The 18767-nt window shown below is 50.3% G+C and overlaps 1 protein-coding gene across 4 annotated transcripts in view; it reads right to left on the minus strand.

The window, feature by feature from the left end:
* Window positions 1-18767, minus strand: part of Pnt (ETS transcription factor pointed) — a 333486-nt gene that overhangs the window by 156387 nt on the left and 158332 nt on the right. For all 4 annotated transcript variants that reach the window (XM_077707310.1, XM_077707315.1, XM_077707309.1 and 1 more), the window contains exon 2: window positions 6512-6620. In XM_077707310.1, coding sequence (XP_077563436.1) covers window positions 6512-6610 — 99 coding nt within the window. In that variant the 5' untranslated portion in view covers window positions 6611-6620. The remainder of the gene's footprint in view (window positions 1-6511; window positions 6621-18767) is intronic.

Below are 18767 nucleotides of genomic sequence, written 5' to 3' on the forward strand. Positions count from 1 at the left end.
ACCTTGTATACAAATCATCCGTCCAATTCGCAACACTTTTTTTTTTTTTTTTGGAGGGGGAGGCGGAAAATGCGAGGATTGGAGCGATAGTTCAAATTTTGTAACAGGGATGAGTTATATAGCCACAAATACGCGGCACCCGCGCGGAAATTGCAGAAAACTGCGTTTTCCGCTCAGCCGAATCACCATTGAAAGCCTGACTGTAACCGTGATGTCACTTCGCACGCGTGCACAGGGCTCAGATGCAGCCCGTTCAGTAACACATACCATGTTGGCACATAAAACCCGCGACTGGATTAACAGACAAAGCACGCGGCATGCACATGTGTATTACGAAGTCATGCTGCTGACGCACAAAGGTAGGTGCGGCGCACAGACATTGCGGATCCAGCCACGGTGTGTCAATTACTGTCACTTCTCACGGGAACACTTGTGCAAACCTCAATAAGCAGTCATCACACAGATTACACCGAGAAGCGGCCACTCAGTGCTCGCGTTCAGGCCCATTAGCGGCTTCGCGTCGTCGATCAGGCCACAAACAACCGGCGGAAGTGACGCCGACGCGTCGTGGCGATTGATGGATAACGTTGGGATCGCTGCAGCGCGCACACGCTTGCAAGAAGCTACGTTTGTTTACCATCACTACACACCTTGGTACAAGAGAGGAATTTTATTGAAACGAAAAAACACAGAAAGGTCGGCCTGATGGTAGTATATCTGGCCAGCTATTCTGTGTGTGGGAAGGGAAAGTGGAGGAAAGAGTGTGGATAGAGGACGAGAGAGATGAAGATGGCGGAGAAATAAATAAATGGCTATGCATAGAAGATGCCTATACCGATACCGTGTATGTGTTAAAGTTAAGCCGGTCGGGCCTCAACTACAATATCTCTGAGAGGGCGCTGCTGCGCAGAAATGTCAGCACAGGAAGTGCTGCTGGGACCTTGGCCAGACGCGAAGCGTTCCCACGTTGGTACAAGTTTTGTGAATGCGAAACAACCTGTCTACGTAATTATTTTTTGCACAAACGCACGCCAGATTCATGTCACGCTCAGTGCGTTTAACCCGAAAATAGTAACATTAGATGTAGTTTTCTGAAACCTTGTGCTAGCCCTATTAATTGGAGATGATTTATGGTCTCGCGTTATTTTGCTCTCGTTCTAATGAACTTCCCTAATAAGCGGCGTGCATAACTAAAATGCCATTTATTAATGCTTATACAGCCTGTACGCAATTGGCGTTCGTGTATAGGCTGAACACTGTTACTACCTTCCTGCCGTCGGGCTTCAATAACGACAGTTGTACACGAGAGGGTGGCTTTCCGCCGTTTGCTATACAATGAAAAACACCCCTTTAAAGGATGCTTCACTGCAGGCAATTTGAGCATGAGACAAGCCCATCATCACGAAGGTTGACATGATGAGGGGCGAATGTACAGACAATAAATGTTGTATACTGATAGCAATTCAACACTCATAGACAGGGCACTGAAGTGAGCACATACCACCTCAAGGAATTAGCCTAGCCGAACGTAAGCCAAAAGGAAATTATCAAAGGCGAAGTTCTATAACGGCATTTTAATAAAAAAACTCATTTTTACTTTATTTAGTAAACTGGAGCCTCCAACACATTTCGACATGCACCGTCTGAAATATTTGCCAATCCCCCAAGGATATTGGCCAAGACGAATGTCGATCCGAAACCTAGTTTTATCAGTGCATTTCAACCCAAAGGTAACTTTTAAAAATTCCAGGGCTATCTCCACTAACGTGAAACCTGGGGAGGGGCGAAGCATGCAGTGTATAAGTGTATTTCTTGGCACCTTGGCGTTTTTGCCTACGGAGATGAAACCGTTGGGGGTCAGAGGTATACAGCTTTGCTGTATATAGTGTCTTTGAAGCGCGAATCGTTCTAGAGCGAGGCGTAAACGAGTGTCCCCGTGTTTTTTTTAGTACGCGTTACGAAGTGTTCTAGCGCGAGGCGTAAACGAGTGTCCCGGTGTTTCAGCACCGTGACTACATGAGACGACGATTACGACGACGACGACGACAGGAGACGCCAACAGCACCAGCCCCTAAAAGTGATGTCACTGAGACTTGGTGATCTGCGGTTGCGTGGCGTGAAGAAACTTGTTTGCACTCAAGATTTCTAGCAGCAGTTTACATTTCATGCGCATTCCTATTTCTGCCTGCCGCGCTGAAAGCGCGTCCGTGGCATACATATAATACGGGTGCTGCACACGCATGAGCGTTCAGGCTGGGCATGCAGGGCTTACTCACTCTCGGTTTCGAATTCCGCCGCGGCGGCCAAACTAGTTCCCGCGTAAAAAGCCCACCAGGCACGAACACGCGCGCGCGCGCGCACACAAACAAAGCGAAGTGCACCAAGGGCGACAGAGGCAGACAGAGCGACGCCCAGCTGGCGTGCCCGCACACACTCTAACCCGGTTGTTCCAGCAAAAGCGTCGTACGCCAGCTATAGAAGAGATCCATTGCTGGCTGCTGCTTTTCCTCGCCTTCGGCGCTGCAGAGGACAACGAGTCCTTGGGCCATCGGTGGAGGCGGTCGGCCGATCTTGGCACTGGGCGCGCAAGCATAAACGGGCTGGGAACGAGAAAATAACACGGACGCGAAAGAAAGATTGGAAGAGCCGCAGTAGTGGAACGGGTGAGTTAGTGGAGGACGCGGTAACGACGAGCGCGCGGATGATGGCTGGTTGCGTTGCCAACTAAACCGCAATAGCCGTGGGCGCACTAGTTGAATAATATAACCCAGATATCGGACGAAAAAAGGGCGAGGAAGAAAAAAACCGGGGAAAGGGGAGCGCGCATGTTCTGAACTGTACTGCGCATGCGCAGTAAGATTACCCTGTCGACTGCGCCAGTTAAATCGGCGCTAGTACAGCGCAATGATCAAATGGATGATTCCAGTACCAGTCCGAAAAAGGGGGGCGCCTTATTTGTATAACAGAGGAGCTGTTCGTTGCTGGCCATAATACGTGCGGCGTCGAAAAAAACTCTTTGGTCATAGTTACTTCCACCGTTCACCGCGAACCTGAGCACGCGTCTTACGAGGAGCGCCCGGCGTCGTCCAGGCTTGCGCGTGGCACTCGCAAAAAAATACCGAGAACACAGTTGACGTGCCTCCGCGCCTCAAGGAGGGAGCACAAGACAGCTCGCGCTACAGACGCCCAGTTCGCGAAGCCGGGTGCCGCCGGTTCTAGCGCGTGCTGACGCCTTCCAGTTTAGGAGAAATGTGAAAGCCTGCGGACAAAATGATCCGCTAGTCTTGCATGAGGAAGACGGCGATATTGATAAATATGACGATGACTACTACTAGCACAGTGAAAAGCGACGACTGAATATGTAAATAAACAATTTCAAACCTAATGCAATGCGTGGTGGTGTCCTTCAGTGCTTACATAGAAAGAAATCCTCTAGCTACGCTGTGGTTCAAGCCTTACGCGACTTAGTGCAAGCTAGGTGCACATATGTCGAGGACAGGATAAATGCCCAAATTTCTGCCTTTTTTTCTTTGAACTTTGACGACACCATGGCATGGTCTGAACTGTGCTGGGCAAGCGCACTAAAGGCAATCTGCCGACTGCGCCGGTTAAATCGGCGCTAGCATGCCACAATGATAAAATGGTTGCTGGCCAAAACGAATATGCTGAAAACGTTTCGTGATGCGCGAGCAAAACGCCTCGCTCTTTGCCCTCCTTGAAACCGCAGTTCGCCGCGCTACGAGCGACAGAACGATTGGACGGAAGCGCGGATCGTGGCCAAATAAAGAGCGAACAAGGAAATGCGAATCGGTAGACACATTTCGCGCGATTTTGTTTTCGCGTGTTGTACGTCGAATCACCGCGTGCAAGCCGCGGTTATCATTTCAATTGAAGCTCATTAATAGCGCAAACCGACGAAACCGAAGCAGTGCAGGTGCTTGACATTCACGCACTGCAATCTTGGATTTTCCCTGTTCCGCTTGGTACTTCAGCATTCGCGTTTAATTTGTCGATAAAAGCGTAGCAGTAGCGCCAGACACGTAAGCATTAGAAAAAAAAAAATAGGCTAAATACCACTCAGGGTCGAAAAGGGAGCTATTATGTTCTCAGCACGATAGTTTTGACTTCCACAGCCCGAAGACGACTTGTTCGTTTTAGCGAATGCCGCGTTGAATGAAGAGAATCCCGGAATACCCCAGCATACTCTGCCATTTAGAAGCCCGAAACATCGGAAAGTACTCAGCTCATTTTCGCACTGGCCCTAAAACGTGCCCAACAAAGTTGGCGCGGCTGAAAAAAAAAAGAAACGTCGCTACGTTAATTCTAGGCTCCACCAGCGCGGTTAACACCGTCTCACAGTGAAAAGCTTTCTCTGGAAGCCAACCTGGTTTCGAGGCTACCATCGCCCCACTAAAACAAATATAAAAAAAAAAGTGAAACCAACGAACCACGCCTGCGCGCCCAACAAGACAACTCAACAACAACAAAAAAAGAAACGCAAGCCTGTTATTTAGCGTCTCTCTCGAAAGGAGGCTCTCGTAGGAGTGCAGCGAAGGAGAAACAAAAGCGCAACCAGGGTCTCGTCGACGCGGCGGACACTTGATGATTACAACCAATGGCATTCCCGCCCCTAACGACTCTCCGCGCAGGCGCAGACGCGTCCTCACGCGCTCAAGGCTCTAAATGCTTACGCGCGCGCCGTTAATCAACCGGCGTGCATGTTTTCTCTCTCGCCGATGCGCGCTCGCGACCTCGAAACAACCAAGAAAAAGGAGACACACCAGCACAGGCGTCGAACCTCGCGAGTTTTTTTCCGCATATATACGCACTCACTGCACGTATGCAAGCGCACGGATCGAGCAGCAACGGCGTGTAGCCCCGAAAAGACTCGCGCGGCCTCTAGTTAGAAAGCGATCGCGCGTCCTTCGGTCCCTGCCCTCGCATGATGCGGCGAAGGTTGGCTCTGCGCGCCGCATGCGATGAGCTAACAATAGGAGCTGCGCGCGGATATTAAGGAGGCCGAGACGGATACTTGTTGCGGGAAGCGAAGAAGACTGGGTGCTCGCTACGTAAGACGATGGCGAAGGCTACGGAGCCCACGCCGCGAGAATCGCGAAGGCCTATAAATAAGCAACGATTACCGCTCATTAGCTACTGGAGCGAATCCAAAACCGTTCTTAGCGCGTCCGAAGGGTTGCGTTAAATGCGCCTGTCCATACTCGCGGGGCGCGTATACCGAAATAACGGTGCCAAACGAAGTTTGCCGCGATCACGGATCACGGTTACGGTGCCGAGGACTGCTTAATTGTTGATCGCTGTAGCCACTCAGAGAGAAGAAAAACAAGAAGGTGATTGCGTGTGCGTAAGTGGCTCAAGTGTAGCGCGCCTATGACTGACCTCGCTTATATACGGCCGAGCGTGACTGGCTGTGAAGCGTCCCTATCATTTCGCCTGTGGTCACCTTGGCGGGATGGATATTTAGGAGGTGTCTGATTGCGGGGCGAAATCGAGAAACGTATACTCGTAGTGGGTGGTCAGAACTGTGTACTAAGGTCAGCCGCGCAGTACCACAATTAACGCCTCGGTACTGCAAACGACCCATTCAACAACGTACAGCAGTTTTTTCGGTCGGAAATTATCTCCTAAAGTGGGCCATTCGAGAGAGCCGCACGAGTCATAAGGACCCGGCCGATTTAACGAGCCATTCTTCTACTTCGAGCTGAGCTCAACGCTGCTTATGTACGCCCGCCAAAAGGCGACTACGGTCGACACTTGTTGAGTATTCTGGTGTAACACAGCTTTCTGCTCTCTTTGGTCTTCGGTATACCGGCGCCACAGCGGCAGAGCCGTCTTACAGGTTCTGTGATATGAGAAGCCTCCTTCAGAAAGGACACACGACCAGCGCGGACCTCTCGCGGCTCCAAGGGGCGCCAGAGGAAGCCAGGTAAAGCCAGCGAAAGCCAAGGGAAGCCAGATGAAGCCAGGGGACGCCATCATCATCATCATCATCAGCAGCAGCAGCAGCCTATCTGCGCCCACTGCAGGGCAAAGGCCTCTCCCGTTGATCTCCAATTAACCCGGTCCGGTGCCAACTACGACCAATTTATCCCCGCAAACTTCTTGCTATCATCTGCCCATCTAAATTTCTGCCACCCCCTGCCACGCTTGCCTTCTCTAGAGATCCACTCTGTTACCATTAATGACCAACGGCTATCTTGCCTTCGTATTACATGCCCTGCCCGCACCCATTTCTTCTTCTTAATTTCTACTAATATGTCGTTAACACGAGTTTGTTCCCTGACCCACTCCGCTCTCTTCTTGTCCCTTAATGCTACATAATGTTATGGGGACGCCATAATGTTTTCGAGTTCAAAGCACTTAAGCAGACTTCAGTGTTTTCACGGTAATTGTTTACCGACGGACGTCTACTTCACCTTAGAGAGCACTCGTTCGATTTCGGAAAAACTGAAAAAAAAAAAAAAAAAAAACGTAAGAGGAGACGGTGACTTACTTTAGGCACTTTGTTCTTCCTCGCCGACATGTTCTTGAGACAGGTTTGGGTTGAGTAATGACCCACGGCGCTGTAGTCAGCGTAGAATTCTAAATCCATCTTCCAGATCCTAAAAAGGGGGAAAAGGAACAAATAACTGGTTAACAGATGCGCAAAAACCAAACTTTGCTACACAGTCTGACAAATGTACAGTCCTGTACAAACAAAGAGAACCCAAGAATATGAACCAGGACACGCGAAATTTTGGTTCGTGAAGATGACATAATGACGTGGTATATTTGGAAAGCCACGTTTACAAACTCTACTTCTGCTATGGATTGAGGCGACAATTTTACTTGCACAGAAAAAAAAAATGCGCTATTTGTGTGTTCTCGTTCATATTTTCGTGATCGCATTGCATTTGTGTATACACCATCGCGGTTACGGGGTACTAATTCAGCATTACGAACAAGCCTTCGTCGCGATTCACATACGATAACCTATACAACGGTGAAGACATCTGAAGTTGTTTCGCGGATGCCTTCACCCACGCACAACATCATACTCTGTTTCAACAACCTTCGTATTGGCTGGAAGGACGGGCTATTAACTTGGCGCAGTTACAATTCAGAAAAGTAACAGCCATACCGGAATTCACGCTAAGGCGCAGAACCTCAACGTCGATGGAAGAAGCCAGCCCTGGACAAAACCTTTGTTCGAGACCACGTGCGTTTGTATCAAATCGGTAACTTGCCGACACAGAACGACACTACGTGCAACGCAGCACATGATCCCACAGCTTCAAACGTACAGCCGCTTATCGCCGCACATGATAGGAATTCTCCAGAGAAAACGAAACAACAATTATACCTCGCCCTGTATATCTCGGAATGTGCTCGGTAGATCGATTAAATATAGCCTCTGAGCTGAATTCCGCGGAAGATAAGCGTAAACGAACCTCGATAGAAATAAACAATTGTTCTTCCTTTTTTTTTTTTCTCCCCTCCATGCGTTCATCGCAAAAGGGCAAGACTGTCGGCTCATCACGTCGGGGCTGCGGACAATTAACTGTTACGCCTGGTGTGTTGATAGGCACGCGGCGGGAGCATGAGCGCCTTATCTCCATTTAACCAGGCCTACAGTGTTCACATCACTGCGCCAGCTTTAGAAAAGGACATCTGCAGTCTATCGCGTTAAGTCTACAATGGTCTAGTTTATTGGACTGTAATTTTGCACTGTTTAGACAATGTTGCGTGCCTCATAGAACTTTTCCTTGAATTAAATGTGCTCAAAGCCCCAACAAAGCACGCGGGAAGGCAACAACTTATTGAGCTTTGTGTTCGAATGCAGTCATTCGAAGTGATGTCAGCCGGGGATGACAAAAATGCAGTCACACGTTTTCTACTACTACAACTACCACTACCACTACTACTAGTACTACTACTAGTACTACTACTACTACTACTACTACTACTACTACTACTACTACTACTACTACTACTACTACTACTACTACTACTACTGCAACATCAACTCGGCTTCTAACGTGGTGGATAGAGGCGCAGAAGCATCAATAAATAAATCATTCATTCATTCATTCATTCATTCATTCATTCATTCAATCAATCAATCAATCAATCAATCAATCAATCAATTAATCAATCAATTAATCAATCAATCCATCCATCAATAAAAAAATTGTTTATTCAAGAAGACGGAGAGTGCGGAAAAATGCCGGTTTTCTTGTTTTATTAGCGAACAAAAGCGGGCACAAGCGGTGCTTTCGTTTTTCGTTCATCGAGCTTTCGCAAACGCGAGAAGAATACAGGTCGCTTCTTTCAGCTCACGGGGAAATAAAGGAAAAGAAAGGGATGTCATTGTTCTCGAGCGTATTGCGTAACAAGACGCTTCAAAGCTCGTGTGACAACCTGGGTCTCTCCGTACACGGAGCGCCTCCATGATCGGACAGCTCACCGGCGCATCAAGGATGAGGAGGTGTAACTATACATACAACCACCAGCGCTACTAGTTCTCGTCTTGTTTGGTGCGTTGCCGGCCCCTTCAAAGAAGTAACCAGCTGCTGCAGCGCTCGTTAAGCGGACTGCTTACTCATGCACACGATAGACGCGCGCTGTTGAAAGTCAAGTTTTGAGCCCCGCGCGTCCCCGAACGGCGTGTGACAGCAGCAGCAGCGCGCGGGCCAAATTTACTCCACGGCCGCCAGCGTGGCCCACAGTCAACGGCAAAATATCGGCCCAGCGGCGCCTGTTCGGGGGAGGGCTTCTGGCCTTTTCCCTCGCCACTCCTTTGAGAGTTGCACACACAGTGACATCGCCGCAGTGGGGCGCGTTATAACCAGCGGGTTTTTTTCGCTGTTTTTGTTGTTGCTACTTCAAGGTACATGAAGTGCTCCGTGATTGGCGCACACAGTTGATCACACTGGCGTGAAAAACTGCGCGAGGCGAAACGAAAAAACGACTCCCGTGTCTACATTAACGCAGTTGCCTAGCCGAATAGCCCGAACCATGCCCTTATTACATTACCAGACGTTCTCGAAGGAGGAAAATCAGTTTCGCCCGCAACTGCGAACGCCGCTGACATCCTCTGTACTTGGCCGTCCAAGGTGAGCTACACATTCGAAGACCCCGTGTATCAACGGAACAGTACGTGCCATCAGCCCCCACAGTGACTGTAAATATGTAACAAAAGCTCCGCGATCACCCAAGCAGAAATTCAGAAAAACAGATAAGTAAAAGCTCGTTCATTCGAACTCGAAGGGATAAAAGTGTTCGAACTAGGCGGAGTTCGATTTAGCAGGCGGGCGCTAGGATTACTGAATATCGTGTTGTGGACTCGTTATCGCGAATTAGGTGCTACTACACGTTTGTGGCAGGTTTGTGGCACGTTTATGGCAGGAGCACTGGCGCCGGCGGCGCGGCGCCCGCTGAGGAAGCAATAAGCTGACACAGCAGCGTAGCGCACGCTCTGCGCCGCTGTTTTTTGTTTTGTTGTTTTGCATCTCTAATAAATTTGGTTTGTTTTGATATGAAACACGTTTTAACCACTCTGGGCCGACTTTTGCAGGAGCGATTGAAACCAGGGGATGCCGGTTCGAATTAACCGTTCTGGATACCGACGGGTTCGAATTATCGGGAGTTTACCCCCATTGAAATATACAGGACTGTGCCGGGACCAGGGCGTCAGCTATAATTAACTGTAAGTTCGAATTAACTGAGTTAGAATTAAGGAGCTTTTACTGCTGGCCCTTATTTCGCCTTAACCATTCCGTCGCGGATGCGCTTGACACTTCATGTGTAACAAATCTGACTAGCGACACCAGCTCATCCACGTGAATACACCTTACTGCTTATTAACGCCTTGTAAATACAAGCATGGCTTCCATTAGTTTGACCCCTCCGTCCTCTCAATTTATCGCCGATGCATGCACACCACCCTCCTTATAGGAACTTCACTGCGTTAATTACTTAAAATTCCGGGGGTTTTGTTCTTTCAGAATTGCGTAAGCGACGTTCAGCTGTACACAGGCAGAAAATCCGCGCAGCAACGACCGTACGAGTTCATTCATCGCACGCAGTAAATGCGCCCGCTGCCAGCACGACTTCTTTCCGACCAACTCGCATATACTCATGCCTGCAGCCGCCGTCGAGACAGAGCCTGGCGGACAAAGAAAGAACAGCCGGCGACGACACGAAAAGAGGATCAAGAGCGGCGCTTGTCCTTCGTAGAGGGCGTCATCACGGACCGAGAAAGTGGGCTATTTTCAAGCGCCGTCTCTAATGTGTTCTTCCCGAGAGAGGGGGCAGCCTTGCCATTGCAAGTGGCGCGGGCAAGGTGTCGCTCTGCAGTCGCTGAGGCAAGCACAATTCGCTCGCTGCCGGGCGTCTGAGTATTCCGCGAAGAAGCTGTTCTCTTTTCGTTGCGCGAACAGTTACGGCAAATGGACTTCTGTTCCACGTAAGCAGGGTGGTCGCATACAGAGCCAGCCGCGAGCGCGGATTCGGTAGAAAAGTTTTGAGGGACGGACGCGATCGCTAGGCGATAATAGCGCCGACGTTCTGCCACACGAACGAACTATACAGTATTGTGAAACTTAAGCTGCAAACAAAAACGGAATGAACGAAGAAGCGCTTTCAAGCCTTAGTGTAACAACGCATGCCATTTGCAAGTACGTTATCCTATTTTAAGTTATTTTTTTTTATTTTCCCAACTCTAACAAAGCCCAGCTTGCTGTTTTGCGGGGTTCGCCTTGGGGTTTGTGCAATTGTTTAGTCAGTAATGAGTAACAATAACGGAAACAACACCAATTTCACACTAATTTTGCCCCTCGGTTGTTGTAATATGTACTGCGAACATTTATAGCTACTACGAAGGCTTGAATACGACTCTGTCCCTACAGTAAGAAAATATGCCCGCCGATCTGCTTCAACACAACGCACCTGACCTGAACGACCAATCGCTGCGAGCAAAAGAGGTCAATGACGAGACGCAGCGTGCGATTTGGCTGGCAAAATATGGTCTGATATGTGCAGTGCAAACATGGCGATCCTGCTCTGCGTGATGTCAAAGCGAAGACCACACTTTGTGTGTGAAATCGCATGACTGCCACCGCTATTCGTCAACATCGCTCCCCTGACCGCAAGTGAGTGGTCGTTCAGTTGCATTGCGGCAATGCATGCCTACACAATATTTTGTCAAAGTGTAGTTAAGTTCATCACGTGCCATAGTCACAATGCATGCGGCACAAAGCGCGAAATCAAATTATGCGCGATATCTCTGCCCAGGACAGGCACAAAACCGATTGGCGAGCCTGTTTGGGCGTTGGCCGAAACGGTTTCGGGTAAGGCTGGCGACAGGCGGACCGATAACAATTTATTGCTATTAAGTGCTTATCGAATCACACGAGAAGACCTGCGGTCTTGGCATTGGAACCTTCATTACACTGAGTAGAGCCATTTACTTCGAAGATAAAGAACAGTGCGTGCAGTGCACGCCATTATACTTTGTTCTTCTCTTCTCTTCTCGAAATAAATGGCATCGTTCAGGGTGATTCGCCCCCCACGCAACTACTGCATGGTGAACGTGCGATACGAACTGTTTGAATAGCGCACGCAGTAAGTCCTCTTCCTTAGCGTGAGATAAAAAAACAACAACGAAAAAGCCGTCGAGAGACCCATTACATGGTGCAAATTCCTTCGTTACCTACAAGCCTGTCTCTCCATAAATTTCGTGAACCTTTCGTATTCAAATTTTCATACCTCGCGCCCTCTGCGGGACGACTTTCCTTTCGTATTCAGCGCGGTTTAATGTGCAGGGTAAATAGGCAGTTGAAAATTGAAACAAAAATTATAAAAAAAAGCCACACACGCACACGGGCGACAGCTGTTAGCATCGGGGTTAAACACATCGGCATCGTACGTCAAAAAAGGCCATGAACGCTACAGGTCACGAATCATTAATCACTCCCACAGCTGAAAGCCCTCGGGAACGAGGTTTGTCGAGAAAAAAATATTACAAATGAATACAGACAGGCCGCGCACGGCGTACGCACAACTTGCGACACAACTCCGAAGCGAAGACAAATTGAAACGATTTTCACTTTGTCCGCGACGACGCTTTGGAAGTAGCTCTTGCAATTTCAAACCAGTTTTACGCTATTCTTTGCGCAATCTACGCTATTATTTGCGACCAATTACCCGTCAATTCTCCCGAGAGATTTCTTCTCCTATAAACAGTGGAACACACGACTGGGCCGCAGATGGAATAGAGAGTTAACTAATCAGACAACTCCGATTAGTAGTCGTGAGCAAGTCAGGGTCACACAGGGATAGAAGGCCATTAGAGCACCAGTTACAACCAACGCTTAGATTGGTCTCGACTACAAGTAGCTCTCTAACCGGCAATCTTAGTAGGCGGCAGCTCTAATGCTTCGTTGCTGCTGTAGAACTGAGCCTGCGATGCGAACGTCAGTCCCATCGTCGCTAAACTGATCCCGACAGGGCACGTAACCTTGTCTGGACAAAGTAAAACCCTAGTTAGACACAATCAGAGCAAAATCGCAACGGCTTTGACGGGATATGAACGATCAGTAGTAAATAGATCAAAACTTCGAATTGGCGAGACTGCGTAGTGCGCAATCGAGAGTCCCTGCTCGTTGGAGCCAGTAAAAGATGCTGTGTCAGGACAAAGGCGAGAACCGTTGGAGCGCCTTCATCGCAGCAAAGGCGGCACACACGCACCGATCGAACGCGTCCCTCTCCGCCTACAACCGTCCCTCCGTATACCTACAGCCCTGCACAGCGCGCGCAACAACCGTGTCGGACAGCGCGAGGAAAGAGGTCGGACGACTTCTGACCCGGCGGCCGAGAAACGACGCCCGCGCTAACAATATGTAAACTCCCAGCAAACGCCACCTACAGGCCACAAGGCCTGGCTGCGCCAAATTCACCCCTGCTATACAGAGGAGGCTGCCTTCACGCCTAAACGCTTCAAATAGATGGGACCACGCTACTCTAGACAGCTGCGTTCGGACGCGTGGTTAGCTTTGCATTCCGGCGGTGCCCCCGTTGTTCTGCTGAGCCCAAGGACGCGGGTTCGATTCCCGGCCGCGGTGGCCGCTTTTCAGATGGAGGCGAAAAGCGAAAACACCCACGTGTCGAGATGTCGGCGCTCGTCAAAGATCACCAGGTAATCAAAATTAATCCGGAGCCTTCCACTACGGCACGCCTCATAGTCCAGATATATCGTCGACGCGTTAAACTCCCTATTCTTTTAAAGTTTGAATCCGGGCCCTTAAAATTTTACTCAGCCAAGGTGGAAAAAAAAAATACGTATAGTGAGCTGAAAAGCGAAATCAGGAGCGCGGAATTTCCCCGTGTTAGTATTTCTAAGACTGTTTCTCCGTTTAGCCACTTATTAACTATCCCATTGCAATCAGCTACTTCGCATCTCTCTCTCCACAGCTTGCGGCTACCCTAAGCAACCGAGGAATTAGAGGCGGAAAAACAAAACAGGCTCCGAGGACATTAGAGGTGCGTGCCATCAATCATGACGCCCCTCTGCCCGCACCCCTCATCAATCACCCGGCGCTGTTTCTATCGAAACTCGGCGGTGGTCGATGACTTCTCAGTTCGGGTCGCATTGTGAGCGGGGCCCCTCTCTTTACCCTCTTCTGGTGTTTAAACAGCGGGAACAGCGTCTCTATACGGCGAATCGCGTCGGCGGAGACCGAGACAGCGCGTATATAATACGACCGTCGTCGGCGGCGTCGCTCGTGGTTGTCGCAGCGGTCGCCGCCGTGCGATGGCGTCTCTCCGCGGCCGTGATTTCTCCCAGCGTGTGACCACGGAGCAGCTGTTAGAGCTGCGCCGCTCGACGACAGACTAAACAGCGATAAGTTTTGTACGCTTTTATTATCTCGACGTTTCTCTCGCGTAGTTACTTCTATTTGGAGAAGTGCGGACAGCGCAACGACGTCGGCTGTCCAAACAAAAACGGTGGGACGGACTTTACTGCAATCGCATCAGCCGGCAGCACAGCTGACGTTTGCTCTAGGCGTTCGAGCAGGGAACGCCTCCCTTCACGCCTCCTCCCAGGGTCCCTCGTATTCGCGACAGCTGTCCACATTGGTCGCCCGTATTTTCTCGGAAAAGAGTTTAATGGCCCCGTGATATCCAAACTAAACACACGCACTAAACGATCGTGATATCAAAATCGCTTTATTCAAATTCCCACTTCCCTCAAAGCTTTTCGCGATCCCCATTGTAGTTCATGCAACGCAAACCATCCAGGCTTTTATTTTGTTAGTTGTTAGTTTACTGGCGCAAGGCCAGCAACGGGCAATGAGCGCCAAGACAACGCTATTTACTAAGAATAGTGCAATGAATCACACAGTCATTAAAATCAGCTGTAAAAGTGAAATCGAAAGCTGAAGTGGAATAAAGGTAAGTAACATGGCTGGTGTATAGGGCCGGGCCAAGAATATGGACGATAGAGGACCAGTTGTAAAAACTTTGTCTCTGACAGATACCTTAAAACCAGTTTGACCGAGAACATAGGCTCGTCTGATAAAAAGAATGATGGATGGAGTGGAATTAGTCGTCTGTAGATTTCTCGCAAGTGTCATCCAGGCTTTTAACAAAATACCGCTAATAACGAATCAATGTCCTGTATACATCCATATTGTAATGAATGAAGAGTGAGCCTATAGCCATAATCGTCCAATGGGTAGGTGTCATGGACCACTGCAGTGAAGGGGATCATATTAACCCCGATTCCACATTCCCTGTATCGGTACGCGTCCACTATTTTCAGAAATTATTTGAGGTCAGCATTCTATCAGTCATAACTGTTAGCAGAACGACTGCGCAGTTATGGCGGATTGTAAAGTTTCCCATGCACAGACCGGGGTGTGCACATTATGACCCTGACCTTAGTTTTCCAGGCACAGCTGTTGGAGTGCATTACGTACCGGGAGACGAACAGAGCAGCCGGCGTATGAAAAAAACCTACAGTATATCTAGTTACGAGACCGCAGTTTTTTCTCTTCTTTTTCGTGGAGGCGAAAAAGCAATAAACGCCGCGTGTACGGGAATTCAGCGCCAATTAGATATTCTAGGGTGCGCTAAGTTACTTCGATTCGGCGCGTAAAACTCCTAATTCGCATTTTTGAGCACTTCAAGAGGGACCGTCGTATCCATTCATACACTCAGCCACCTACTGTAGACCAGCGCACATGCGAAGCTGTTCCGGCGGTATACCAACCACAGCCCCGGTACCACGTAGCGCCCAGGAAATCATCCATCATGTCCTATTGTCCTATCACCGTCCCAGGCTAAATTCATCGCCACGGGATTCAGACAGCACACGTCTCGGTCCAGTACCCGCTTTGCTGCGCGTCGATCACGTGTCCTGCTTGGCCGCAGGACACGGACGCCCTAGTTAATCCAAGTAGTCGCCCACGTCTTCTGCTCAGTGCCGAGACCGGACGTCAAACACCAATCGAGGAAGATCTAACATTGATTCACAAACCTGACGCTACATCGCCCGTGTGACCGAGCGAACAACGAATACTGTCAGAGCGGCGAATGCCGGAGATTATGAGGATAAAGCGCTACGTGACGAATTGTGTCAATTTAGGCTGACACCTTGGCGGTGTCGACTACTGTAACGATCCGCTGAACACCTAGGTCTTACCGCAGCGAATCTGAGGCTAACATTCTCCTCTCTCCGCGGCCATAGTTGAGCGGACCGACCCCGAGCAATCTCCCTCACAAGCGCGCCTGAAAACCGTCGCCCAATAAACGAGCGACAGGGTAGAAAGAAAGACCTCTGGTAGCCTCCAACAAACGAGTCATCCCGCGGCCGCGAAAGACTATACGCAAAACAAGAGCGCTCGTGCAGACGTTAATACGCCGGCGCTGTGGTGGGCAACGAGAGACTTCGCCGTTGACTCTCCTCTCACCCCCACTACGATGGGACGGCCGTAATCACCTCCTAGACTAAATGACGTGAAGGCAGCCATATCGGAAGATCCAGACTCGCCGGTTTGCCATCTTATACATTTCAGATTCTAATAAATAAGGATACATAATCAACAGGTGCGAACAGGCGCACTGCGTGACATCAAAAGGGCCAGTAGGCATCCACAAGGCCTTGCCAGCTCTCCGGGTTGTCGGCGGGGCTCAGATCCCAGACAAAACAGACCACGGGGTTGTTTGGGCGACGGCGAGCGCGCGGCGCTGCTCGGCCTGCAAGGGGATCCTCCCGCGCGCGTATACGCCACGGCACGCTCTCTCCTCGGCGCTAAGTAGTCGACCGCATGCCTGCATATATACGGGCGTCAGGTCGGCTCAGCTGGGGGCGAGGTTCGAAATAACAAAGTGGCAAGTCTGGGCCCGTGCGCTGCAATCGCCGTCGGGACCGTTGCTGGCGGTCAGCGCAACCTCTATATAGGCTTCAAAGGCCACGACGGCGCAAAAACAGGCTGTTCGCGCTCTGGCTTCCATGGCCGGCAACGTGTGACGTATACATCGCGACATGTTGGTCCGGGTGAACTATTCGCTCCGCATAGCGGCAGCTGGCGTTCGGCTCGAGGGTTCTTCTGCGGCTTGGACCCAAAGATATCGTTACAGGAAATCGTCCCCAGACACATGCCTCGCGCAGTACGTTTTTCTGATAAGCCAGAAGCAATAAACAAAATCAAATCATCAGAGGCGAAACAGTTCCCTATTTTGTAGGCGATTAGGTGATGTCTTGTTTGGCTTATATATGGAGCACGAATCCGGAGAGGTCTACAGTGGTCATTAACAGTTCATTGCTCTGAATCTGAACTAATTATCCAGAGATCGATAGACAGCGCGGCGGTTATTTGTAAGAGCGAGAGAGATAGCTGATTTTGAATGGATATGACGCAATCCGTCCCATCAGTTCTAGATACAAATAAAAAAGGATTGGCATCAAATATTCCGAACTGGCTGTAGCATTCGCGATAAGATAATGCTTGCAAAGTATGCGGGAGCCACCTTTGGTGGCCTAAACACTGGAGACAGCATCTTGTGTGTCATTCTTTTGTTGACTGCGTACCTCATACGAAGACGCCATCACAGGCCGTTGATAACAAAGACGTAAGTGCATCGGCCATGACGTCTCTCCTACACGACCCCGCCGCCTCCGCCGCAGAGTGCACGCCGCCAACAGCACCGGCGATCGGACTGATAGCGCCGACAAGAAAAGCTCCCACGCATTTTGCGACTTTCGCACAACACTTCAGCGACGGCCAAGACGGGCGCCTCAACAGCTGCTGTGACAAGCGGCAAGGACGCCGCCTCAGCCCGCGACCTCGCGCTCATCTCACTCCGGCGTGACTCCGCTCTGTTCTATTCCAGAGCGCGCGCACAAAACGGCCCGGGCGAAGCTCGACTTGAGGCGGCATATGGCATCAAGGTTTACGGGACCTCGTCGTTTCGAGGGCGGCAGTGTAAACAAACCTGCGTCTGGATGCATGAATAATAGCGCACGTCGGCGGCTTGTCCGATCCGACATTGTGGGAGGGGGCGTGAACGAAAACATCGTGGCCTGGCTGTCGTTTTCAGCCCACGGCGTGAAACTTCGTGACTCACCGGCGATTTTTCTAGGTGATTGGAGCTTCGCCCCCAGTTCCGCTTTTAGCTTCCGTCGGCCTCACGACACGGTGCCGTAGCCCACAGTCGCGTGGTATACACTAAACGATTTGTCGATAGATGGATGTGCTGAACACCTCTCAGGGAAATACACTGACTGATTACTCGATGGGCCATCTCGCCTTGGTTGTTTCTGGCCTTTGCTCGTTCGTACTGAACCCCAAAGTCACCGATTCTCCACGTCGGCTATCTAATAAGTGTTCCAAATAATTTCTCTCACCGAGCATAACCCCTGGGCCATGTGCTAGACGGCCCAGTAATCATGTACAACACCTGTCGTCGCGGGACTTCGAGATTACAAAACACGGGATTCGAATTCTAACCAATAGCAGGGAGCGACAGTTGTACCTCCTATATTTTCACCAATGTCTCATCTGATCACGACTACACTCGCGCATGAAAACGTTTTCTTTCTCTGCCCGGTCAACAGGCATCCTGGACTGGGGCGCTCCACCACCACCCTCTTCCTTTTTTCCTTTTGCTCTAATAAACGTTTTCTACTACTACTTTCTCCGTGTACCGCGAGTGCCAATAGAGCGAACGTTCATTAAACGGACACGCGAACACGTGCGCACGTTCCAATGAATCCATTTCGTCTGGGAGACGGAAGCGTTTGTGCACGCGAGACAGACTCGTATACGTACTACATCGTCCCCTTCCTTCCCGGCCTCTCAGTCGCCCTGCTCAGAGTCGGAAGGAAGGGCTGCAGAGCGCCCACGCAGCGTGCTCAAAAGCCGTTCGGCGTGCGTAAAAAAGCGCGTGCGTGCGCGTGTGAGTGGAACGCACTCGGGTCATCTCTGGGGTCGCTTTTACGATCGCCGATAAGGGCGGCGCGGCCAGGCCTTATCGGCCGTCCCGACAGAAGGAAGAAGAGAAGAGGTACTGCGCACACGTGGCCCGTTTGGCACCGAAGGCGATAGACCAGCCACACCAGATCTCCTCCGGCAACGGGCGCCACACGCACGGAAAGCCACGGAGAGATAGGACGAGGGGATATCCCTGCGGACTTCGTAGAACAGAGAGAAGCGGGGTGCCCGTATCCGCACATACGACCAGAACTGCCCAGAAAATGTCGAGCA

Source organism: Haemaphysalis longicornis, unplaced genomic scaffold (genome assembly GCF_048455015.1).
Source record: "Haemaphysalis longicornis isolate Haplotype H1 unplaced genomic scaffold, Haemaphysalis longicornis Haplotype H1 scaffold_4, whole genome shotgun sequence".
NCBI classification, from domain to species: Eukaryota; Metazoa; Arthropoda; class Arachnida; order Ixodida; family Ixodidae; genus Haemaphysalis; species Haemaphysalis longicornis.